Raw genomic sequence first — 25,554 nt, forward strand, 5'->3', positions numbered from 1 at the left:
TTAACTCTCTTTTTTAACTTTATTTATTGGATAAGACAGAGGAATGTTAAGGGGATAGAGGGGGAAAGATGCAGAGAGACACCTTCAGTGCTTCACCATGTGAAGCTTTCCCCCTATAGGTGGTAGGGACCAGGGGCTTGAACCTCTTTGAGAGAGGTACAGAGAGAGACCAGAAAATCGCTCAGCTCTGGTTTATGGTGGTGCAGGGAATCGAACCTGAGGCTGTGGTGCCTCAGGCATGAAAGTCTTTTTGTATACGTCACACTATCTCTCCAGCCCATGTGTGTTGTTTTTCCCAGAGCACATATTTCTCCTACTCACACAGCTAGTCTCAGATGATCTCAGCTGCACAGTTTCCGTCAAGCACCAGACAGCACTCTCTTCAGATCCATGTGTTCTGGTGAAGACTCCTTTGTTTTTTTTTTTCATAAATATTTATTTTCCCTTTTGTTGCCCTTGTTGTTTCACTGTTATAGTTATTGTTGTTGTTGTTACTGATGTCGCCATTGTTGGATAAGACCGAGAAATGCAGAGAAGGGGAGAGAAAGACAGACACCAGCAGACCTGCTTCACCTCCTGTGCAGTGACTCCCCTGCAGGTGGGGAGCTGGGGGCTTGAACCGGAATCCTTACCCGGTCCTTGAGCTTTGCGCCACGTGCGCTTAACCCGCTGCCCTACCGCCCGACTCCTTCAGTTTTAAGCAGATCCAGGATGCCTGATCTGCTTCCACCAAATCCTGTTCACTCTGTCCTCCCACCCGCACCTCCCTCAGGCCACTCTTCTGCCAGACCTGGCCCTTGAGTGTGCGCCCTCTGCCTTTTCTCCTCAGGACACTGGGAGTGTGTGGCATGCACCCAGATCACCAGGAAGCTCTAAAAAGGAACCGCGTGGAGCTGGCCAAACAGCTGGTCCTAAGCGAACTGCTGGAACACCTCTTGGAGAAGGACATCATCACCTTGGAGATGAGGGAGCTCATTCAGGTAATGGGAGGCGAGAGAGGAAGGTGGAGGAGGTAAACTGACCATAGCGGTAGGAGGAGCAGGGCCTGATGGAGTGTGGAAAGGAAGGGGAGCCTTCCTGAGCCTCCTGCCCCAGAGTGCTAAAGAGAAAAGATAGTTTAAAGCCAGGCCGGCAGGCAGGACTTCACTGTTCACTGTTTCCACTGTTGGTATTTTTTCCCGTGACTCTCTTTTTTGTTTATATATATATATAAGACCGAAATTGAGAGGGGAGGGGAAGATAGAGAGGGGGAGAGAAAGACACCTGCAGACCTGCCTCACCACTTGTGAAGTGACCCGCTCCTGCAAGTGGGGGGCCGGGGGCTCGAACAGGGATCCTTGCGCTTCATACTGTGTGCACTTAGCCCGGCGTGCTACTGCCGGCCCCCTTGTATAGGTCTTTGAGGTGGAAGACACTGCTACAAGGAAGGCCATCAGGAGCAATAGGGTTGCTGCTGCCTAGGCAGGTGTGATCCCGTGTTTTGCTTTGTCTTTTAGGCCAAGGTGGGCAGTTTCAATCAAAATGTGGAACTCCTCAACTTGCTGCCCAAGAGGGGTCCTCGGGCGTTTGAGGCCTTCTGTGCAGCCCTGAGGGAGACCAAGCAGGACCACCTGGAGGACCTACTGCTGGCCACCCTCTCGGGCCTGCAGCACGTTGCCCCTTCCATCCGGAGCCCAAGAAATGTATGTGGAGAAGGGCTCTTTGGGTGGAGGAGGAGGAGGCTCTGAGACGGGTGGGGGTGGCGTTGGGACTCTGCAGTTTCCTCTTGGGTCAGGGTCCTGCCTAACTTCGGGCACCGGGGCGGGGCCTGGTTTCTTACAGCTGAGCTGTGACTACGACTTGAGCCTCCCTTTCCCAGTGTGTGAGTCCTGCTCCCCCCACAAGCGGCTCTGCCCAGCCACAGGTAAGAACCACTAGGGGCCCACAGATGGGTTTTTCTCCTTGACTGCTGTCTGACTTGGCCCAAGCACGGTTACCAGCTACCTTCATTCACCCGGGGAACATTTCTCCTGGGAAGTTTAAAGTTGGTAGGGGCTGACGGGCCCGCATAGGTGGGTGTTTTGAACCCACTTCCCTCCCTTCGCCAATGATTAATCTTGTGTGGTGATCAGATCACAAAGTGAAGTGAAATCGCTGCACCTACTGGGCCTGTCTCCTCTATAAAACTTGAGTTCTGTATAATGGTTATGCAAAGAGGCGACTCTCATGCCTGAGACTCCACAAAGTCCCAGGTTCAGTTCCCCATACCATCATAAGCCAGAGCTGAGCAGTGATCTGGTGTTTCTCACTGTCTCTCTCTTTCTCTTCATCTCTCTCAAAAAAATAAATAAATAAAATATTTTTAAAAAAAAATTGAGTTCTTTCAGAATGAGAAAGACTACTTTTGCGCTCTCTCTCTCTCTTTCTCCTAAGGTGGTAAATGAGTAAATGGTTCTCTTGCTCTCTCAGCCCACATGTACTTCAACATGTGGGTGTTCATAGTTTTCCTGAATAAAGTTTGAAATTATTGAAGAAGAAAAGAAGAAGAAGAAGAAGGGAAAAAAAAACTTTTTAAAACCACTAACTTGGTCCCTGAGCATCCTGATTCAAATACGACTCTTAGGTTCTCCTGGCAGTCAGTTGTTCAGGGGGGTGGGCACGGCCACATCAGCTCAGTGGCAGGTAAAAACAACCAGGGCCTATACCCTCAGGGGAGTCACAGGACCAGCTTTGCTACAAACCTAGCTCCATGGGGTGCCCGCAGTTCTGGGGAAGTGCTGGCTGGGTGGACACATAACCTGTGTACTCATTCTCTGCTCTCCGCGGTGCAGACACGGCGGAACATTCCATGGACAATGGAGATGGTCCTCCCTGCCTGCAGGTGAAGCCTTGCACTCCCGAATTCTATCAGACGCACCACCAGCTGGTGAGTCTTGCAGAGTGGCAGGAGGGGAAGAGCTGGGAAAGGAACTCGCCCTCCTGGGCGTCATCTGGACTTAACCCTGCGGACGTGTCCCTTCTAACCTGTCAGCAAATCCTTTGCTGATCGAACGTCTTCCGAGGGCGTGGCTCTGTATTTTTACTGGGGTGGGAAGCCAAGACAAAGGCACTGCCTTTATTTTCCGTGAGACATCTCTCACCCCGCACGGGAAGGGTTCTAGTTGCTATCTGCCTGTGGGCTGACTGGTCTCCCCTCCTCTCTAGGCCTATCGGCTGCAGTCTCGGCCTCGTGGCCTGGCCCTGGTGCTGAGCAACGTGCATTTCACGGGCGAGAAAGACCTGGAGTTCCGCTCGGGAGGGGACGTGGACCACAGCATGCTCGTCACCCTCTTCAAGCTCCTGGGCTACAAGATCCAAGTGCTGCTGGACCAGACGGCGCAGGTAGGCGCACCTCCAGGGGCGAGGAGACCTGGGGGTGGGGAGTGGGTGGGACATGTAAGGGCCAGAAGCAGCACCTGGCTGCTCCTCTGCCTGCTGGGATGTGTGGAACCTGGCTTCTTTTCTCACCGTGGCTTTTTACTCTCTATTCATCTCTCCAGTTTATAGTCCAGAGAAATCAAGAGTGAGGGTCAGACAGCAGCCACGTCATTGTTAATTTCCAAGGGTAACTCCTCTCTCAGAATAATAATAGTCCAAACTGGGCCTGGTGGTGGTGCACCTGGTTGAGCACACACATAACAGTGCACAAGGGCCCAGGTTCAGGTCCCTAGTCTCCACCTGCCAAGGGAAGCTTCACAAGCAGTGAAACAGTGATTGGTGCAAGTGTCTTTCTTCCTCTTTCTCTTTCTCTCTCTCTTTTTTTTATTTAAGAATTTATTTATTCATGAGAAAGATAGGAAAAGAGAAAGAACCAGACCTGCTGGGGATTGAACTCGGGACCTCGTGGTTAAGAATCCAATGCTTTATCCACTGCACCACCTCCCAGACCAGTGTCTTTCTCTTTCTCTCCCCTCCTGTGTCTTCTTCCCTCACAACTTCTTTCTGTGTCTATCCAAAATAAATAAATTTAAGAAATAATAATAGTCCAAGATAGACTTTTAAAATTTTTTATATTTATTTATTTATTCTCTTTTGTTGCCCTTGTAGTTTTTTACTGTTGTAGTTATTGATGTCATTGTTGTTGCATAGGCCAGAGAGAAATGGAGAGAAGAGAAGACAGAGAGGGGGAGAGAAAGACACCTGCAGACCTGCTTTACTGCCTGTGAAGCGATGTCTCTGCAGTTGGGGAGCCGGGGGCTCGAACCGGGAGCCTTACAGTGGTCCTTGGGCTTTGCACCACCTGCTCTTAACCTGCTGCACTACTGCCCGACTCCCGACTTTTTTTTTTCTTACACATTCAGTCATTTGATTCCTGATCACTCAGGAAGTTAAAAAAGGAGGAATCCCAACACTGATATTCACTGAACTAAGTGAATGGTGGGGAAGGTAGGGAGGGGTAGAGAGAGACTGAGAAGTTAAACTATGCAGGGGTCATCTACACTTCTTGGTAGAAATTGCTACTTGCAGTTGTTCTAAAGGTCTTGCTAGCAGATAACATTCTTATTAAGTGCAGGTTTCGGAATTGTCCCTGTAATTACGTGTGACGTTTGATGAGCACAGGGGCAGATTCCTTTTTCTTCTCAGTCATGACTCCCCAGGGCAGGTCTGCGGGTCAGTTACTTCTGGACTAGATTTCTGTAGGTCATGGGCAGGAGGTGAGTTACCCCCTGTCCACCTCAATCACCGAGCTGCAGAATCAGTAGTCAGATTTGTTCTTCATTTTCATTCCAGAAGAAGAGTGCTTTCCTTAACTTGCCTTTGGGAATGCTAATGATAAAATGCAAATGTGGGTGTGTGGGGGGGACCAGGAATTTGTGGAGGTTTGGGAACGCAAATCTTTACGCGGACACCTCAGAGTTGGGTGTGAGCACAGCGGTTTGGGCCACGTGGAGCTAGCAAAATGGCCGCCTCCCAGTATGTGCAGCAGCCCTTCTCTGGGTCTCTGAAGAGGAGAAAAAGGGAAGAGGGAGGAATGCGGAAGCAGGAGGGCTTTTATGGGAGAAATTCCGGAAGTGGCAAGTCTGGACGGGATTGGCCGGAAAAGGGGGTGGAGAGAGGCAAAAGGCATGCTGGGAAGGTGGAAGCATCCTAGCAACTGTAGCAATAAATACCCTGAGGGGATAATGTGGTGGCTGAAGAGCCACTTTAAAACAAGGCAGAAGACTGATATGTAAATAATAATACTCCCATGGAAATATGGTTTGTGGGTCCTGCTTAATTCAACCACATCTGTACAATATCCCAACAATGTGGAGTTTTTTATTTTATTTTATTTTTTTATTTTTTTTTATTTGATTTAATAGAACAGAGAGAGATTGAGAAGGTAGGAGAAATAGAGAGGGAGAGAGAAAGAGAGACACCTGCATCGTTGCTTCTCTGTTCATGAAGTGTCTACCCTCCAGCTGGGGACCCGGAATTTGAACCCAGGTCCTTGTGGGTGTGCTCGACCAGGTGCACCACTGCCTAGCATTTTCTTTTTCTTTGTATGTAACTTGGGCTCTTTGTTTTGTCTCCAATATCTTCTGGGGTCTTTGTTTAGGTTTTTGCTAACAGTGCTATACCACTTGTTTACTTATGTTTTTGTTTGGTTTGGCTTGGCTTTTTTTTTTTTTTTTAGGTTTTTCTCCACTGCTTTATTATTATTAATGTTATTGATTTCATAATGATGAACAAGATTGTAAGATAACAGGGGTACAATTCCATACAGTTCCCACCACTACAGTCCTGTTCCCTATCCCTCCATTGGAAGCTTCCCTATTCTTTATCCCTCTGGGAGCATGGACCCAGGATCATTGTGAGGTAAAGAAGGTGGGAGTTCTGGCATCTGTAATTGCTTCTCCACTGGACATGGGCATTGGCAGGTGGATCCTTACCCCCAGCCTGTTTCTGTCTTTCCCTAGTGGAACAGGGCTCTGGGGAGGTGGGGTTCCAGGATACATTGGTGAGGTTGCCTGCCCAGGGCAGTCAGGTTGGCATCATGGTAGCGTCTGTAACTTGGTGGCCCATCTTTGTTCCTTTTTTAAAAAAATATTTATTTATTTATTCACTTTTGTTGCCCTTTTTGTTTTATTGTTGTAGCTATTATTGTTGTTATTGATGTCGTTGTTAGGACAGAGAGAAAATGCAGAGAGGAGGGGAAAACAGAGAGGGGGAAAGACAGACACCTGCAGACCTGCTTCACCGCCTGTGAAGTGACTCCCCTGCAGGTGGGGAGCCGGGGGCTCGAACCGGGATCCTTACACTGGTCCCTGCACTTTGTGCCACCGCCTGACTCCCCTCTTCTTTTTCTTTTTTCTTTTTCTATCATGTTTCTTTTCTTTCCTTTTTTTTCTCCTCCAGGGTTATCACTGGGGCTCAGTGCTGGCACTAAGAATCTGCTGCTCCTAGCAGCTAATTGTACCACCATTTATGAGTTTATTTATGAGAGAGAAAGAGGAAGAAGATCCAGAGCATCACTCTGGCACATGTACTGCCAGGCTTCAGACTCGGGGCCTAATGACCTCACACTAGAGGGTCCAGCGCTTACTCCGTTGTGTCACCTCCCAGGCTGCTCATTTCTGGCATTCTTCTGTCACAGTTGTCATGTGTCTGATAGGGCCAGTTTCAAAAATACGGAGCTGTGTGCTTGCCTTTTCTTGCTGACTTTGCCAGTAATAGCTCACACAATGGCTTCAGAGCCACTGCTGGAATAACTTTAGTCATCAAGTATTTACATAGCCTACACATGTTCTTCAGAGATCTGGCATGAAAGGGAAAAGGATGAGGTGCCCACTATAATTCTTATGCAGAGAGTGGTGCTAGGGTCACCTTACAGTGGCCTGGGCAGTGGCAAGGTGAGCAGAGTGCCAGGCAAGCAAGTATGAGGTCCTGAGTTCAGTTCTCAGCATAGCATATGACAGAAGTGATTCTCTTAACTTTCTCTTATTCTTATTTAATTTTTTTTCAGCTGTTTCTTTTTTATTTTTATTTTATTTTATTTAAGAAAGAATTAATTAACAAAACCATAAGGTAGGAGGGGTATAACTCCACACAATTCCCACCACCCAATCTCCATAACCCACCCCCTCCCCTGATAGCTTTCCCATTCTCTTATCTCTCTGGGAGCATGGACCTAGGGTCATTGAGGGTTGCAGAAGGTAGAAGGTCTGGCTTCTGTAATTGCTTCCCCGCTGAATATGGGCGTTGACTGGTCGGTCCATACTCCCAGTCTGCCTCTTCTTATTTAATATTTTAAAAGAGTATCAGTCTTTAGGTTTTTTTTATTATCTTTATTATTTGTTAATGAGATAGAGTCAGCCAGAAATTGAAAGGAGAAAACATAAGAGAGGGTAAGAGACACCTGCAGCCCTGCCTCATCCCTCATGAAACTTCCCCCTACAGGTGGAGACTGGGTGCTCGAACCCAGGTCCTTCCTTGCATGGTGCTCTTAACCAGGTGTGTCCCTCTTAGTCTTCTTTAATAAATACATTAGCCTCTCAAGGGGACACAGAAGGAAGAAGGATGTCATGTGTCTTTCCTTGGAGACATAATTTTGTCATGCCTTTTACTTGAATAGAGTATGTCATGGTTTCCCAAGTTGTGTGAAGTTGATAAGCAGCGTCTGTTAGCTGAGAGTGCCGTCCAGGATTATTACCAAGTCAGCCAGAGATTACATGACATGTTATGTGTTTGCTGTTCAGACACAGTAAGTAGGTTTGGTGCACTCTTGAGCCCACTTCAGTGATACCATCCCTGTTGATACTAAGCCTGCTACAGATGCAAGAGCCTGTTGAATTGTGAGTCTTACGTTAATGCTGATTCCTAAATGGAATTACAATAGAGTTTGATTTTAAAATGTGTGTCTTGAGTTCAGAGGACCTTAGCAGGATGAGGAAATCTTGACATCAGCCAAAAAAAAAAAAAAAAAAAAGCCTTTTCCATTTATTCCTAAGAACCAGACAACATTAAAGTGTGTCTTCTCTTTTTTTTTTTTTTTTGTTAACTTTTATTTTATCAGTATTCAACTGTGGTCATTAATAATTATCAAACCAAAATGAAATTAAGTAATGCAATTGAAAAACAGTGGGTATTCATAAGGTTTATTTTTATGTAATTATAGGAGAAATGTTTCCAAGATTTTATATACGTGAGATGTAGTAAATTAAATATTTTTATCTTTATTTCTTTACTTAAGTTGTAAATTATTTACTTAATTTATTATCATTACTTAATTGTATTTATTTATTATTGGATAGAGATGGAGAAATTGAGAGGGAGGGGAGATAGAGGGATACCTGCAGCTCTACTTCACCACTTGTGAAGCTGTCCCCCTGCAGGTAGGAACCTGGGACTTGAACCTGGGTCCTAGTGCACTGTAGTGTGTATGCTTAACCAGGTGCACCAGCACCTGACCCCTAGAGAGTGTCTTCTACAGTAAGGAGGAAGAACCAATAATCTGGGTAGATCTGGTTGGGAGGATCCTGGAGGATTCGAGACCCGAGTTCGTCTGGAAGGTGGGCAAGTAGGAACGGGTCCAGACCACGTGCATGCGTGTGTGTTACAGGAGACCTAGTAGAGCAAATGCCTAGAGCAAAGGAGTGCCCAAAAGAAGGTTGGAGATAAAGGAGCCAGAACGGAAATGAATTGCCCAAGAAATTGAATTGATTTGCCTTGAAGTCGGGGAACCGTTGGTCATTTTTGAGCAGGAAGGTGAGACTTTCACAGGGGTGATGTGGGAATAATATGACACGTGTGGCCAAGACTGAAACAGAGCAGGGAGGGGAGGACTGACCGCAACACACACATGAAAAACAGCGCCTTCCCACAGCCCTATTGCCAATGCTGGTGACTGGAGGAGGATGGGAAAAATGAAGAGTGTGAGGGTTTCAGAGTGCGGATGATGCCAATTTGGGAGCTATCTGTGTTAGAAAAATACCTAAGGGCTCCAGAGAGCCTAAGATCTTTGAGAGAGAGGCTTAGGTATGAGCCTTGGGGTGTGGGCCTGCAGGGAGAGATGCCCATAAGGAGTTCTTGGCCACCCAGACTCAGAAGCCTAAGGCAGGGAGTTGGATGGTAGTGCAGCAGGTTAAGCGCAGGTGGTGCAAAGCGCAAGGACCAATGTAAGGATCCCAGTTCAAGCCCCCGGCTCCCCACCTGCAGGGGAGTTGCTTCACAGGTGGTGAAGCAGGTCTGCAGGTGTCTATCTTTCTCTCCCCTTCTCTGTCTTTCCCTCCTCGCTCTATTTCTCTCTGTCCTATCCAACAACGACAACAACAGTAACAACAAATAATAACTACAACAATAAAAAAACAAGGGCAACAAAAAGGAAATAAATAAATATTAAAAAAAAAAAAAAAGAAGCCTAAGGCAGATACTGCACTGTCTGTCAGTGGCCAAGGAAATAGTCAAAGCCTGGGCCTTCCAGTGGGAACTGGCCATTTGGTGCACTGGATAACTGTGCATGGCCCTTTTGTCCTGTTAGAACCTCTTGGGAATTTGGAGATTTCTCATGTTATTTGGCAAGCAAAGAAACAACTAGAAAAATGAATCTCCTAACTACTCCATCCCCAATGACATCTCTTCTGAATTTCCACTTCAAAGCCAGAACTTAGGAGAATCTACCCTGCCCCACCCCCTTGACCAAGCTGGGGAGAGCCTCTCCACTCGAGCTGGCTGGGAGCCCTTGTTTGTCACCAGAGTCTCCAGCATCTCCCTCCTGGGGCTACTGGCTGTGGAATTCAGTTCCTCAAAGAAAAGGAAATGAGATATGTTTTTTAAGTGCTGGATGTCCTTTTGCCCAGAGGGCCTTAGTTTTTTACTTGCAGTAAGGGTCATAGATGGCCCTGGTCATGGAGGGGCACTCACAGGTCACTTCTGGAATATAGTAAGTGTTGATAAAATGTCTGGGGACTCGCAGGCTCTCTGCCTTCTGTGTCTCCCACCTCCAGCCAGAAACACAAGCAAGAGCTAAGGAGCCTGCTATTTATAGAAGTCCTGTCATTTTATCAGAAACAAATCTACAGATGCTATTTTAAGCTGTGCTACTTTGGGGAAAACTTCCCCCAAATGAATAGTCTTCCTTTAACTGAATGGTTGGGTTTTCTTCACTTCAGTCACAAAATGTGTTTAGCTTTTATTCAAGCCCTCTTCACTGACCTAATAACCTTACTTAAGTTCAAACTGCTTGCAAATGACGAGAGAGAGAGAGAGAGAGAGAGCGCCCCCCAAATAAGATGAGTGCTTTGCTCTGCACACACAGCCCAAGTTCAAGCCCTGGGACCACATGTGAGGTGCTTTAGCCTTGGAAGAAGCTCTGTTGCTGTAGTATCTGTTTCTCTGTGTCTGTCTGTATTAGGGCAGCCAATAGCTGTGAGCCCCCCCCACCCCCAGCTCTGCCAAAACAAACAAACAAAAAATACCTTGCTTTTCACTAGCAGAAGGTATGAAGCTTGTACTTTTTAAAATTATTATTATCTTTATTTATTGGATAGAGACAGTCAGACATCGAGAGGGAAGGGGGAGAAATAAAGGTAGGCAGAGAGACACCTGCAGCCCTGCTTCACCACTTACAAAGCATTTCGCCCCTGCCGTTGGGGACCAGGGACTCAACCCTTGCGCATTGTAACATGTGCGCCACCACCTGGCCCCTAAAGCTTAGACTTTGAATTCTCATCTTGGAACAGAATTAATTTCTACTTCTCCCTGTTAGATTCATTTTGATAGGGCTGACAGAATAGTTAGCCAGGAGAGTGTGTCTGCTATGCCATGTGTCTGGCTGGCCCAGGTTCAGGCCCAGCCCCTATCAGATTGGAGGAAGCTCCAGTGCTGTGGTATCTTTCCATTTCTCTCTCTCTCTCTCTCTCTCTCTCTCAGTCTGAGGGGGAAAAAAACAAAGTTAACTTGGAGTGGTGAAGCCTCAGCCATGACAAAAAATAATAATAATGACAGTGACAGTCTTTGGTAAACTCTAGAAGACAGTTCATGTTTATATTCCATCAAGATTAGCTACTGAGATAAGTGGTTTCTAGGGGTTTTTTTTTTTGTTTTGTTTTTTGCCTTCAGGATTATCGCTGGGGCTCGGTGCCTACACTACAAATTACTACGAATCCATTGCTCCTGGATGCCATGTTTTCCCATTTTTGTTGCCGTTGTTATTGCTGTTGTTGTTGTTGTATAGGACAGAGAGAAATCGAGAGAGAAAGATAGACACCTGCAAACCTGCTTCACCACTTATGAAGCAACCCCTCCCCCTCGCAGGTGGGGAACCGGGATCCTTGAGCCAGTCCTTGTGCTTCATGCCATGTACGCTTAAATCGCTGTGCTACCACCTGGTCCCCTTTAGGTATCTTTTTTGTTTTCATTTGTCATCAGCGATTGAGCAATATCTTATAAAATGAACAGGTAGATTCTGTGGTTCTCTCAGCTATGCTTGCTAAAAACATGCGCCAGAACCTATGACTCTGCATTCCTCACACTTCAGGCCGATGCTGCTGCTGTGGTCTTGGGGAACCACAGACTGTCCAAGTGCATTGTGGGACCGTGCATGGTGGCTGTTAGATACTGCTGTGCTGAACTATTCATGTCCAAAGCATGTTCACCTTCACCCTATTTGTGCCAGCTGGTTTGCTCTGCTCATCCCAGAGAGGAGAAACACCAGGAGGTGGAGGTGTAAGGACTGGAGTCCGATTCCTGTGCTCTTGCCTGTAGTCTGATCCAGTCCTCTCTCTCACTGGATGCACCAGACACCGACAGTAGGGTGACCTTGTATGGCAACTCAGTGCTAAGCAAACGTGTCTTAAACCAGTCATTTATTTATGAGAGGAGACAGGAAGAGAAAGGACTGGAATTGAACTTGGAACCTCATCTTTACAGGCCAGCCAGTCCCACCTCCTTGACTGTGAGGAGCAAGTTGCCATACAGGATTTAGTCATTAGAGTATCAGCCTTGGCACAGGTGATGTCAGGGATCAAACTCAGGACCTCATGCTCAGAGTCCAACACTTTACCCAGTGGTCCACCTCCCAAGCCACCGTGATGAACATTTTCTTCACTTGTGCTATAAGGTTGACCAGTAATTTATTTCTCTGAAGAAAAAAAAAATGCTGATGTTGTTGTTATGCTGTGCTAGGTCAGCATTTTAATAATGGCAGGTCTGTGTATTTTGTCCCTGTACAAAACTCAGATCCCAACGCTGGAGAAAGCTTACTGTTAGTTCTCATCTCAAGTAGACAGTAGAACCCGTGGTAGAAATCCATGCAGTTTCTGGAGCCAGATGTCTCTCAGCCTGTGTAGACTGAGTCCTCTCCTGTGTGTGCTAATCCCAGACACGGCGTCTCTCACAGACTGACGTTCTGTGTCACCGATAGCAAAGTTAATCTGAGGGGCCCTGTGGATGGTAGAGCAGTGTTCTCTCTCAGAGTCCCTGGGTTTAGTCCCCACCACCTCATTAATAAAATGTATCAGGTCCGTGCTTGGAGCATGGATATAATTCACTTCACAGCTAGCTTCAGTAGTCTCATTCTCATCTGGGAGTTCTCAACATATCTCGCTGGACCTGTGAAGCGGACGAAACCACCCTCAGAATTCTGGGTCTGAGTCCCTGACTCTTTTCTGCCAAGTCCACACATAACTGGCAGCAGCCTTCCCAGAGGCCTTGGCTTCTCATCACTGAGACCCCGGCAACGTCTGCAACACATCTGACGGCCTGGTAGCTCGGGGCTCGTAAAGGCAAAGCTGAGGCCAGCTGGTGGCTGCTGCTGAATTCTGGGAGCAGCACTGAGTGTGTCTCTCCCCCAGGAAATGCAGGAAGGGCTGGAGACCTTCTCCCAGCTCCGCGCTCACCGCAGCACCGACTCCTGCATCGTGGCTCTGCTCTCTCACGGCGTGGACGGCGGCGTCTACGGCGTGGACGGCAAGCTGCTCCAGGTGTGTGTGTGTGTGTGTGTGAGACCTTGGGGGACGGGAGCTGTGGCTGGTGGGCCCAGGAGTGGCGTCTGACCGTGAACCTGACCACCCCACCGCCCCCCTCTTGCCTCTTCCCGGCAGCTGCAGGAGGTCTTCCGGCTCTTCGACAACGCCAACTGCCCGAGCCTGCAGAACAAGCCCAAGATGTTCTTCGTCCAGGCCTGCCGAGGAGGTGAGTGCCCGGCCGGCCAGCTCTGGGTGGTGGCTCGTGGGCAGCCTCCCACCAGCTCTCACTCTCCTGTTTGCTCCTCTCAGGTGCTATTGGACCCCCCTGGGCACCTCCTTCTGTTCACTGCTGCCACCGCCTCTCTTGCTCTGTAAGTGTCTCCCGATGCATGGGGTGTGCTGGGACTTGGGCAGCCCGCGGCTGGCTCTCAGGTTGACCAGCGCTCTGTGCCTCGCCGCCGCAGCCCGTGCTCAGGACGCCTCTGCAGCCCTCTGTGCTCTCTCTCTCTCTCTCTCTCACTTGCTCTCCCTCTCTCTCCCTCCTGAAGACTCTGCCTCTCTTCTGCGCTCACTACCCCGAAGGCGCTCTTGCGGTTGTGGCTTCCCACTCTGGCCAAGGCTTTTCTGTCTGTCCTGCACTCTGGCCTCCTCCCCTCGGCCTCTCTCCACTGCTGCTCACCCCCCTTTCCGTGGCCTCCTTTGCTTTCTCACCCACACATCCACCCTTGCCTCTTCTCCCCCTCTCTCCCACTCTCGTACCTTGCAGGACGGCAGCACAGAAAGCCCGTGTCAGCCTGTGACCCTCAGTCTCCCATGAGCTGCGCTTAATCCCCTTGCTTGCACACAGTCTGTTTTATTTATCCTCCAAGAGCCAGGACTCCTGCGGGACTAGGCTTCATCCATGCAGCCTGCTCCCCCCACCCCCCACCCCTGCCGGAACTGGAGGGAAACAGAATAGGCACAAGCTCTGGCTTGGGAATCTAGTTCTGTCTCCAGCACTGACAAGTCATGTCAAGTCAGAGTTGTTGCTTGAGGTCTGCTCTGCCTTGGTTTCCTTGGTGTGGACCTTGGAGCAGAATCCGACCTGCCGTTGTGAGGTTGCTGTGACTAACGCAGTCATCCGCAGGTAGGGGTGGCGGCGCAATCCTTGGCTTGTGGCAAAACCCTGGCGAATGCCGTTATAACTATGGCAGTGTGACCACTGCCCTCAAGGAATTTGCGGTTTGGCTTAAAGGTCACTTTGCCAAAACAGTCAAGTGATATCTTAGCCTCGTTATATTATGTGTCCTCCAAGTATAAATGGCTAATATTTAATACTCTTCTAATATCACTAAAAATGACAGTTTCTGAAGGTCCTACCATACCAGGCGGACTACATGAGGGACTTTTGCTATCACAAAAGCCAAAGTAAATGTAGTCCTTCTCCCTGAAGGCACCCTCAGTTACTCTAGAAAAATAAGCCTGTTGAAGCAGCCGGCGAATAATTCAAAGCAAAGACGAATTTAATGAAATACAGACAAGATTTAATACGATAAAAAGATACAGATGAGCTTTGTGTGCATTGGGAGGCATAGGGAATAAAGAGTTTTAAGTCACTTTGGCTTAAAGAGATTCTGTAGAGAGATTTCATTTGCTAAGATGTAGTTTAGCCCCAGAACAGTAAGCTCCCGGTCGGTGTGGATAGCAGATAGCACCTTTTGGCGGAAAGGAAGACAGGTACGCCGGGACTAAGTCACTCCAGCTATTGATGTGCTGGGCAGAGAGGTATTCCTGGATCTAGCTTTTAAATCTGAACATCTCTGTAAGTACATAGTGAGATTCACCCCTCTCAGAGCCAGTTGATTGCCGTGGCTGAGGGTGGGCTTTGCTTGTTTGTTTTCCCCTCCCAAAGACTTGCTTATTGATGAGAACGAGCCAGAGAGCCATGGGCATATACACCAGGGATTGAACCCCAGCCTCACGCATGCAAGTCCAAGGTGCTGCTATGTCACCCCCTGGACCACTTTGGCTGAGATTTGAAGATTTTCAAGAGAGGGTAGTGATGGGTTTTATCCCTGCCCCCCCCCCAACCCTTAGGACACCAGTCTGGCAGGAAATGTGCCCCCCCCAAAAGAATGAGAAAATGAAAAAATACTTTTTAAAATTTTAATTTGCCTGCTGTATGTCCCCAGTCCCAACGATTTACCTGATAAGATGCTAGCACTTAACCAAATATTAAGTGAGACTTGGGAGATAGCATAGCGGTGATGCAAAAAGACTTGCCTTCCCGAGGCACCAGCCTATCCAGACCCAATCCCCAGCGCCACCATAAACCAGAGCTTAGCAGTGCTCTGATAACTTAAAAAAAAAAAAGTGTGTGTATATATATTTCTTTTCAATGCGTAGATGAAAATGGGCCTGCTAAGAACTTGCAGCAGTAATATAGAGAGCAGATGGGAGGCTGTTGTGGGGGAAGCCAGTAGCATTTGTTGATAAATAGCTTCGAGGCGTGAATGCAAATCAGCTCGGCCTGTTTTCTGTGTGACATAATTCCCAGCAAAAGAAAATGGAGGCGCCCGCGTGTTCTTTTTCTACCCCTGCATGTGGTGTTAAATCTGGATAGGGAGAAACTGCTTTTTCCTTGGGGGGTGAGCCTACTCCTCTGCTCTCTGACTTCCCTCTAAAATTAAGTCCTTCACGGCCAGGTGGTCGTGCACCTGGTTGAGCACACACTACAGTGTGCAAGGACCCAGGTTTGATCTCCCGGTCCCCACCTGCAGGGGGAATGTTTCATGAGTGGTGAAGCAGTGCTGTAGGTGTCTCTTCTCTCCCTATCACTCCCTCCCCTCTTGATTTCTGGCGGTCTCTAACCAATAAGTAAAGATAATAAAAAATAAAATAATTTTTTATTATGTATTCCCTTTTTGTTGCCCTTGTTGTTTTATTGTTGTAGTTATTATTGTTATCTGTCTTCGTTGTTGGATAGGACAGAGAGAAATGGAGAGAGGAGGGGAAGACAAAGGGGGAAAGAAAGATAGACACCTTGTGGTCCGGGAGGTGGCGCAGTGAATAAAACATTGGACTCTCAAGTATGAGGTCCTGAGTTCAGTCCCCAGCAGCACATGTACCAGAGTGATGTCTGGTTCTCTCTCTCCTCCTGTCTTTCTCATGAATAAATAAATAAATAATCTTAACGAAAAAAAGAAAGAAAGACACCTGCAGACCTGCTTCACCACTTGCGAAGTGATTCCCCTGCAGGTAGAGAGCTGGGGACTCAAACTGGGATCCTTATACCGGTTCTTGCGCTTTGCACCACGTGCTCTTAACCCACTGCACTACCACCCGACTCCCAGTAAAATCATTTTTAAGTCCTTTGAGGTGGGGCTGAGGGGCAGCTGAGTTAGAGCTCACCTGTCGGCCGTGGCACCTGGTTACTACCACAACTGACATCCACTCCATTGGACTGACACTGGACTATGGGCTCCTTCAAAGTATAAGCTTCACTGAGCAGGGGGGAAGGGGTGGGGGAAACATTTGGCCTGTGGTGGTCATATAGGACCCACAGAATCATTTGGCCTGGCCCTGCCAAAGCACTCTAAGCTTTTCTTCATATCTGCAATAAGTGCTCATTTTTAACTGGATAATTTTGTTAAGCCTGCAAGTGATGTTAGCAATAGCCAAATAGTCCTTGACAGAAAAAACAGATTTCCCACTCCTGCCTCTGGTGCATTTTTTTTCTCCTCCAGGGCAGTCACTGGGGCTTGGCGCCTGCACTACAAATCCACTGCTTTTGGCGGCCATTTTTTCCCTTTCTTTGTTGTTGTCATTCTTGTTGCTGGATAAGACAGAGAAATTGAGAGAGGAAGAGAAAGACACCTGCAGACCTGCTTCACAGCTTGTGAAGCGACCCCCCTTGCAGGTGGGGAGCCAGGGGCTCAAACCAGGATCCTTGTGTCTCCGGTCCTTGTGTTTTGTGCCATGTGCACTTAACCCGGTGCGCCACCACTCAGCTCCCGCCCTAAGACGTTTTAGAACAAGATAAGACTTTCTATGAGTGGTGCCTGGAGGCAGCTGTCTGAGGAATTTTCCCTGGATTCATAAGCCTTGCTCACTGCCACTGCAGTTCAGACTTCAGTTTCCTGCTAGCTTCTCTTGAATGTTGCAGGAAACAGGAAATACTGACAGAACACTCTCCTAATTGTTGCCAAAGTAAAATGATTTGGAGGTAGGCCTGGGTCAGAAGATTGGGGGTGTATTCAGGGTCGAGGAACTGTAGTTACAACTGCGTAGTGGTGGCATTTTTATTTCAGTTACATATGAAGGAACAAGTCACATTATCTCAGAGTATGGGTGCCTGCTATAGTTTGGTTTATTAATTAATAAGCAAGCAGTAAAATACTTTTAAAACATAGCTGGTCATGTTTAATTTTTTTTTTTCCCTCCAGGGTTATTGCTGGGCTCAGTGCCTGCACCATGAATCCACCGCTCCTGGAGGCCATTTTTCCCCCTTTTTTGTTGCCCTAGTTGTTGCAGCCTCGTTGCGGTTATTATTGCCATTGTTGACGTTGCTTTGTTGTTGGTTAGGACAGAGAGAAATGGAGAGAGGAGGGGAAGACAGAGAGAGAGGGGGAGAGAAAGATAGACACCTGCAGACCTGCTTCACCGCCCGTGAAGCGACTCCCCTGCAGGTGGGGAGCCGGGGGCTCGAACCGGGATCCTTACGCCGGTCCCTGCGCTTTGCGCCATGTGCGCTTAACCCACTGCACCACCGCCCGACCCCCGGTCATGTTTAATTTTATACTTTTTATTGCTACAGAGTCAAGGTAATGATCTTTTTTTAAAGAAATTGTTTTGATGGTATTATTTAGTTTGAAAAAGAAAGGGGGTGGCATGGTGCATGGCACACCAGAGCTCTGCTCAGCTCTGGCTTCTGGTAGTGCTAGGGGTGGAACCTGGGGCCTCAGAGCCTCCAGCATGAAAGTGTTTTGCAGAACCATTATGATGTCTCCCCAGCCTGGTTTAGATTGTTCTATAGCATGTATAGTGATCATATTTTTTTTTTACTCTGATTTTTTTATTGGGGAATTAATGTTTTACATTCAACAGTAAGTACAATAGTTTGTACATGCATAACATTCCCCAGTTTCCCATATAACAATACAACCCCCACTAGGTCTTCTGAATCCTTCTTGGACCTGTATTCTCTCTTTTACTTTGGTGGCTGAGCAAGTTGTGGTCTATATGCACAATGGAATACTACTCAGCTGTAAAAAATGGTGACTTCACTGTTTTCAGCCGATCTTGGATGGACCTTGAAAAAATCGTGTTGAGTGAAATAAGTCAGAAACAGAAGGATGAATATGGGATGATCTCACTCTCAGGCAGAAGTTGAAAACCAAGATCAGAATAGAAAACAGAAGTAGAACCTGAAATGGAATTGGCGTATTGCACCAAAGTGATCGTATTTTTTTTTTTTTATGTAATAAAAGCAAACGAGGAGCTGGGCGGTGGCACACCTGGTTAAGCACTCACATCACAGTATGCAAAGATGCAGGTTCAAGCCCCCAGTCCCAAGCTGCAGGTGTCTCTCTGTCTCTCGCCCTCTCTTCCCCTCCCCTCTCAGTTTCTTTGTCTCTGGCCGATAATAAATCAATTAAAAAAATTTTAGAAGAGAGCAGCAGAAGACATAATCTTTAAAAAAAGAGAGAAAATGTATTAGTACTTCTCACTGTGTTTCCATAAAAAGCACTGTGACTTCCAGGTAATAGTAACTTAGACTTCTGACTCATGAGCTTAGATGACTTTTAGTTCTGTTTTATATATATATATATATATATATATATATATATATATATATATATATATATATATATAAAATGGAAACACTGACAAGACCATAGGATAAGAGGGGTACAACTCCACACAGTTCCCACCACCAGAACTCCATATGCCATCCCCTCCCCTGATGGCTTTCCTATTCTTTAACCCTCTGGGAGTATGGACCCAGGGTCATTGTGGGATGCAGAAGGTGGAAGGTCTGGCTTCTGTAATTGCTTCCCCGCTGAACATGGGCGTTGACAGGTCAATCCATACTCCCAGCCTGTCTCTCTCTTTCCCTAGTGGGGCGGGGCTCCAGAACACTTTGGTGGGGTTGTCTGCCCAGGGAAGTTCAGTTGGCATCATGGTAGCGCCTGGAACCTGGTGACTAAAAAAAGAGTTAAGATATGAAGCAGAACAAATTGTTGACTAATCATGAACGATTTATAGTCCTGTTTACAAGGAGTCATGAATTCACCACTTCCCCATCTTAAACGGAATGGACATCACTCAGATGTGCATGAAAATGCTTGGGCAGTCCAGAGTGATGGAGTGCCGGATGCATGCTGAAAGAGAAATGGCAGTAGAGATCTACTTATTACTATTATTATTTTTTTTTTTTTTTAAATCCATCCGCCAGAAGTTGGAGAAAACAGCTGGAAACTTGGCTCTTCCTTGTCAAGGCTGTAGGGAACTTGGGCTTGCCCGTCACAGGCCCAAGGGAAATGGAAGGAAATAACCGCTATGTTCATGTTGTCTGCCTTCCCCACAGAAGAAACTGACCGCGGGGTGGACCAGCAGGATGGAAGGAGCCAGGCCGACTCCCCGAAGTGCCAGGAGAGCGACGGTGGGAGGGAGGAGCTGCTGAAGGTGCGACTGCCCACCCGCTCGGACATGATCTGCGGCTTTGCCTGCCTCAAAGGTACGTTGGCGAGTGGCGGGAGAGCCAGCCCGAGGGGGGTCCGCTCCCTGGACTCTCCCTCTCCCACCCTGGTGTGGAGGGGCCAGGGCCGACACGGAGGTCTGGTTGGGGTCGCCCAGCTGCGTGGGGGGGCTCTCTGTGACCCGAGTGCCCTGCGGTTGCAGGGACCGCCGCCATGCGCAACACCAAACGGGGGTCCTGGTACATCGAGGCGCTCACGCAAGTGTTCTCCGAGCACGCCTGTGACATGCACGTGGCCGACATGCTGGTGAAGGTACGTGGGGCTCTCGTGGGAACCTTCTCCGCCCCCCCTACACCACACCCTCTCCCGCCCGAGGGCCCTCAGCCTTGGCGCAGCGGGTCCCCTCGCCTCCCCAGGTGAACGCGCTCATCAAGGAACGCGAAGGCTACGCTCCGGGCACCGAGTTCCACCGCTGCAAGGAGATGTCCGAGTACTGCAGCACCCTGTGCCGGCACCTCTACCTGTTCCCCGGCCACCCTCCCACGTGACGATGCCGACTTCCCTCCTTCCCCCACTGGCCACTGGCTGCGGGAGAGCCTTTCCTCCTGAGGACTCACTGTGTCCATCCTTCCCTCAGGGACCTGGACTCTCCCAGGCATGTCTGTCTGGAGGTGGCATCATCTCTGTCCCGAGGACGGGAATGTCGGGGCTTCTGACTCTGGAGGCTGGACCCTGTCCCCAGAGTGGCTGCCCCGATGATGCCCAGGCCGTGTCTTCCTCATCAGGAGAGGCCGGCAGCCTCCCTCCATGATCCCCCTCGGCCCCTGCCCCCCTGGACTTGGACACAGCACTTGGGGGGATGGCTTCCATAAGTTCCATCAGTGAAGACAGCCCAGAGGTCCTCCTTCCCATCCCAGCTCCATTTATTCTGGGTGGAATTTGCACAGTGCCCTGATGTAACGTCGCCATTCATTAATTTGACTGGAAACACACCCACCGTCATGTGTGCAGAAGCAGCCTGGCTTCCCTCTCAGTGCCGTGAGGCCACCCTGTGGGGGGACAGACGGTCTCCCCACTCCTGACTCCTTTGGGCTCAAGGAATCCAGTCTCTGCAGAGTTCAGGGTTTAGGTGGCTCCTGTTCATAACTGTTGGCCTTTGCCCCGGAAATTCCAGTGGCCTTGTTGTTCCTGGAACATTGTTTCTGGGTTGAGCCCAGAGTGACGCAGAGGCAGCGCTTCCCCTGCTCTATCCCCTGGCCCTTGGTCTGCTGTCTCTCTCTCTCTCTCTAGAAGGTCCCTTGCCAGCTTCTTTCTGGCTGTTGGGGCTGAGGCAGAGCACCTCGTTCCTGCCTGTTGCTCTGGTGTTGAGTCCTAACCCTCTGGCTTTATGTGGCTGGTTGCCCCTTCTTTCTGTTTCCGGGAGCCCGTGGCTACCTGTGTTTCTCTAGTAGCCTCCTTTGCTTGTGAATCTCCCTTTTCAAGGCCTTCTCTTTTATTTCCATTCTTAACTTTTGAAAACAGACGTGGATTTGAGAGGTTTTACAGATAGATGAGATCATCTCACTCCCCTGCTAGAAACCCTTTGGTCTTACCCCTCACATCTCAGATAGTCCATGCTCCTTACTTCAGCCTCCAGGAGAGCTACTAAGTAAGATCCAGCCCCCACTTCCCCAGTGGGACTTGGCAAAATCCACACCTTCCCTGCCTCAGCCCCACGGCTTCCTGTTTGTCTCACTCTGAGCTCTTACCTGTCTAGACCATCACAGGCTGAGCTCTAGGCCTCGCCACTCTGGGCCTGGGGCCCCCACCAGCAGTCACGTCGGCTTAAGCGCCACCCTTGCATAGAGGCCTCTCGGACCATCCGTCCTCTAAGCAGTCTTCCCCGTCTTTATTGATGTGTCCTGTTTATTTCCCTCAGAGCACCTGCCAAAGTCATGGTTAGATGCTTGTTTGCTTCACTTGCTCAGCCTGTCCCCCACAAGGCTGGGGACACCATGAGGGCAAATGCCTTGTCTCTCTCTCCTTGCTATTATCATGCTGTGTGTGAGCCCTGGTCTTGGCGTTCAACCATCTTTACACATTGCCCCCTCCTGACAGCATTTTAGTATCTGTGCTCTGTATTCTATGCATGTTTTGTCTTATCCACTGGCATTTGCTCCTGAAGTCAAATGTTATATGTGAGACCATTGTGCGCGCGCACACACACACACCGCTGGGGCCTGCCCCAGTGCTCGGCCCAGAGTGGTTCCGGTGCTCAGTAAATACTGGTTCTGTGAGCCAGGCAGTTCTGAGACTTGCTGTCAAGTCACACCCTCTGGCCAGCATCCTTTGAAGGATCTGGGTGATACAGCCTTTCCACTCCCACTGCCAGGATTCTGTATTGCCGTCAGGTGCCAAATGAACTCTGGTATTTATTACTGAGATCTGTTCTGGAAACATGTTTCGATCTCTCCTTCCTTCACACCGTTTTCCTCACCACCTCACAGGACCACCCCCAAGACGGGCACCCTTTATTTTTTAGTTTATTATTATTTTTTTATTATCTGTATTTATTTATTGGATAGAGACAGCCAGAAATCGAGAAGGGAGGGAGTGATAGAGAGGGGGAGCGACTGCCACCTGCAGACCTGCTTCATCACTCACAAAGCTTTTCCCCTGCAGGTGGCAACTGGGGGCTCAGACCTGGGTCCTTGAGCACTGTAACATGTGTTCAACCAGGCACATCACCATCCAGTCCCCCTTTACTCTTTAATGAGCGAGGACAGACACCGAGCACCTGTGGCTGAATGTAGAGCCTCCTCTCTGCAAGCCCTGCATCCTGCCATGGGGCCAGCTCCCCAGTTGGTCCCTGAAGGGGAAGTTCCGGTGCTGTGGTGTCTCCCTCTGTGAATGAAAAAGTTGCCCCTGAGCAGAGTGACACACTAACACAATGGCTTGACTCCGCCAAAAAATAAAAAATAAGTTGTTAGCAAGTTCTGTTGGATCTGGATCACTGAGATTATAGGGTAGAGTCTGGAGAACGGGCTGGAACGGGTTGAGGAACACCCCCCATCTCACTTGGCCCTGCTGGCGCTGAAGGGCATTGAGAGCAGGTGTGGGTGGTGAGAGGTCTAGAACCCGGCAGTGGGCTGTAAACCAGGACTCCCTGTGCGGTGGATCTAGGGCTGTGGAGGTAAGTGTGCCAGTGTAGACAGGCTGTAGCTCCTGGAGGTCCCCGGGGTGGGGTGGGGGGGGCGGTAGCAGCCACAGACCCACGAGAGGGTGTTGAGGATGGTGGAAAAATTGGAAGGGGATTCAGCTGCTGTAGAGAAACATGCAAAAAGGCCGAAGCAGCGTGTTGATGCTGTGAGTCACAAAATCTCTGGGAGGGGGGTAGGTAGCATAATGGTTATGAAAGAGTCTCATGCCTGAGGCTCTAAAGTCTCAAGTTCAATCCTCTGCACCACCATAAAACCAGAGCTGACGGGGTCGGGTGGTAGCGCAGCGGGTTAAGCGCACGTGGCACAAAGTGCAAGGACCGGCATAAGGATCTCGGTTTGAGTCCCCGGCTCCCCACCTGCAGGGGAGTCCCTTCAGAGGTGGTGAAGCAGGTCTGCAGATGTCTATCTCCCCCTCTCTGTTCCCCTCCTCTGTCCATTTCTCTCTGTCCTATCCAACAACAGCTATAACAACAACCACAGGGGCAACAAAATGGGGAAAATAGCCCCCAGGAACAGTGGGTTTATAGTGCTGGCCCGAAGGAAAAAAAAAACTCAAAGACAAAGTGTAGGAAAAGTTAACAATTTAATGGGTTGGGCCACGCTCAGCAGAGAACACATCTAACCTGTGCAAGGGCCAAGTCCCTGCCGGCAGGATGTGGCTACACACGTGCTGAGGCAGTGCTGTGAGAGTGTATTTCCCCTTCCCTCTGAATTTCTTTCTCCCCCCCCCCCAAAAAAAAAGAAGCACTATGAGTGGTGGGTCCTTCATACAGGCACCAAGTCCCAGCAATTAAAAAAAAAAAAAAGTGAATCAGCCCAGAGGAATAAGGGAAGGACCCACTCTAGTGTAGGAAACCTTTGGAAGTGAGTCTTGTCTGGGGGATTACAGAGCCAAGTGTCACAGCTTAGGAGCCCGTGTCCTTCCCACCCGCTGCCCTTGAATCCTGATATCAGGTTGGATTTCACGGCTATTTCCCTTCCCCCCAGTTCACCTCAGCCAGAGGATTCACTTCTAAAATTATCCCCCTCCCTCCCTGAGCTGGGGGTTGCCCTTCCCCAGCCTACATTCCTCTAAGAAGGGGGAGTGAGGGGTGGGAGAGAAAAACAGGGAAGAGAGGAAACCAGCCAGGGGAGGAAGGGCTCGAACTAGCTAAGGAGGAAGAGGGTAACAAAATGGAAGTGTTTGTCAGGCGCTGCTGGGAGCCTGCCATCCCCCCCCCCCCCCACAGCCCCACAAGCTGATCATTTTTTTTTCACTCTCCAGAAGAGAAAAAAAAAATGCAGAGACTTCAGTTATGCAAACAGAAAATGAATAAACAACTTCCAGAGCATGAACTCTTGAATTAGACGTTGAATACTGGTTTGGCCATTTGAGGAACTTTGGTTGAGGTAACTAGCTCTTTGAACCTATCTCCCAAAACTCGAATGGGAGTGGGGGGAGATTTTTTTTTTCTATTTTAAAAGGAGGATGACAGGTGTTGCAGGCAGTCTCTACAGTATTAACTGATCACAGAAGCTGATAATCCCTATCATGACAAGCTTCTGTTTAATATTAACGCACATTAAACAGCTTCCTCTGGTGCTAACACAATGGGAAGTACCTCTGTGTTCTTACCTACATCCTCCAAGCTATTGCATTTCTAGAATTATGATTTTTTAAAGATCTTATTCATGTGAGGGACAGGAGGAGGGAGAGAAAGAGAACCAGGCATCAGTTGCTCTGGTCCATGTGCTGCTCACGCATCGGACTGAGGAACTCAAAGAATCCAAGACTACCCCCACTGCTCTACCTCCCCGATCACGGATTTATTTTGATAAGGCTTGAGCATCCTTCGAGCCTGTGGTAGTTCTCTCATTTTGGGGAGGCTGCTGGTGTTTTTCCTCTGAAGGTGAGTGCCAGACACACAGGCCCAAGACTCTTCTTCACATGAGGTAGAACAGGTAGGGAGAGACAAGGAACCGGCTCGTGGCACACCTGGTTGAGCACACATGTTAAAAGGCATGAGGACAGTGTTACATCTCTTTTAGAATTTGTCTAGCAGGTTTTTCCAGTCTCTACCGGAAGTCCCCCCCCACCTGCAAAAAAAAATGCACAAGGACCTGAGTTCAAGTCCTTGGTCCCCACCTGAAGAGGGAAAGCTTCATGATGTAGATCCCTGTCCCTCCCCCTCCTCCTCTTCCTCTCCTCCCAATCCCTCTTTCTACATCTCTCTCTCCTCTGTCTACCCAATAAATAATAGAATATTTTTAAATTTATTTATTCCCTTTTGCTGCCCTTGTTTTATTGTTATAGTTATTGTTGTTGCTATTAATGCCGTCATTGTTGGATAGGACAGAGAGAAATGGAGAGAGGAAGGGAAGAGAAAGATAGACACCTGCAGACCTGCTTCACCACTTGTGAAGCGACTCCCCTGCAGGTGGGGAGCTGGGGGCTCGAACCAGGATCTTTAACACCTGTCCTTGCGCTTTGCTCCACCTGTGCTTAACCTGCTGTGCTACCGCCCGACTCCCAATAATAGAATATTAAGAAAAGAAAATGGAGGATAGTGTACCAAGTGTGAAAAGCCAGAAGAGGGAAAGAGAGGCCTAGTGGGAAAGCCTTGTGTGCAGGGCTGTGAAGCGCCCAAGCATCAGGAAGTGGTGCTCCAACAGGAATTGGAGCCAGAAATGCCCGCCAGGGAGTACCACCACGGGAGACAGTGTACACTGAGGTTGCCCATGGTGACAGAGAGCAGGGGGTCTGGCTGGCTGTATGTACGTGGAGCAGCC

General features: G+C 48.8%; 1 protein-coding gene and 1 non-coding gene across 3 annotated transcripts in view; both read left to right on the plus strand.

The window, feature by feature from the left end:
* CASP2 (caspase 2) overlaps positions 1 to 23,514 on the plus strand; it is a 29,916-nt gene extending 6,402 nt beyond the window's left edge. Inside the window, exons 2-11 of one of the 2 annotated variants that reach the window (XR_009551250.1) lie at positions 830 to 980; positions 1,497 to 1,682; positions 1,822 to 1,903; positions 2,811 to 2,905; positions 3,184 to 3,360; positions 12,792 to 12,920; positions 13,041 to 13,131; positions 13,215 to 13,276; positions 19,474 to 19,623; positions 19,788 to 19,897. Coding sequence is in view for 1 of the 2 variants with exons in the window: in XM_016187809.2 (XP_016043295.2) it covers positions 830 to 980; positions 1,497 to 1,682; positions 1,822 to 1,903; positions 2,811 to 2,905; positions 3,184 to 3,360; positions 12,792 to 12,920; positions 13,041 to 13,131; positions 19,474 to 19,623; positions 19,788 to 19,897; positions 20,002 to 20,133 (1,303 nt within the window). In the remaining variant the exon portion in view is untranslated. Of the gene's footprint in view, positions 1 to 829; positions 981 to 1,496; positions 1,683 to 1,821; positions 1,904 to 2,810; positions 2,906 to 3,183; positions 3,361 to 12,791; positions 12,921 to 13,040; positions 13,132 to 13,214; positions 13,277 to 19,473; positions 19,624 to 19,787; positions 19,898 to 20,001 lie in introns of those variants that run through there. The other variant, XM_016187809.2, reaches the window with a different exon arrangement.
* Positions 23,515 to 24,793: 1,279 nt separating this feature from the next.
* Positions 24,794 to 24,856, plus strand: LOC132540063 (U7 small nuclear RNA). The gene has a single exon (XR_009551332.1). It is a non-coding gene; the product is annotated as a U7 small nuclear RNA (small nuclear RNA).
* The last annotated feature ends 698 nt before the right edge of the window (positions 24,857 to 25,554 follow it).

Source organism: Erinaceus europaeus, chromosome 8 (assembly GCF_950295315.1).
Source record: "Erinaceus europaeus chromosome 8, mEriEur2.1, whole genome shotgun sequence".
NCBI lineage: Eukaryota > Metazoa > Chordata > Mammalia > Eulipotyphla > Erinaceidae > Erinaceus > Erinaceus europaeus.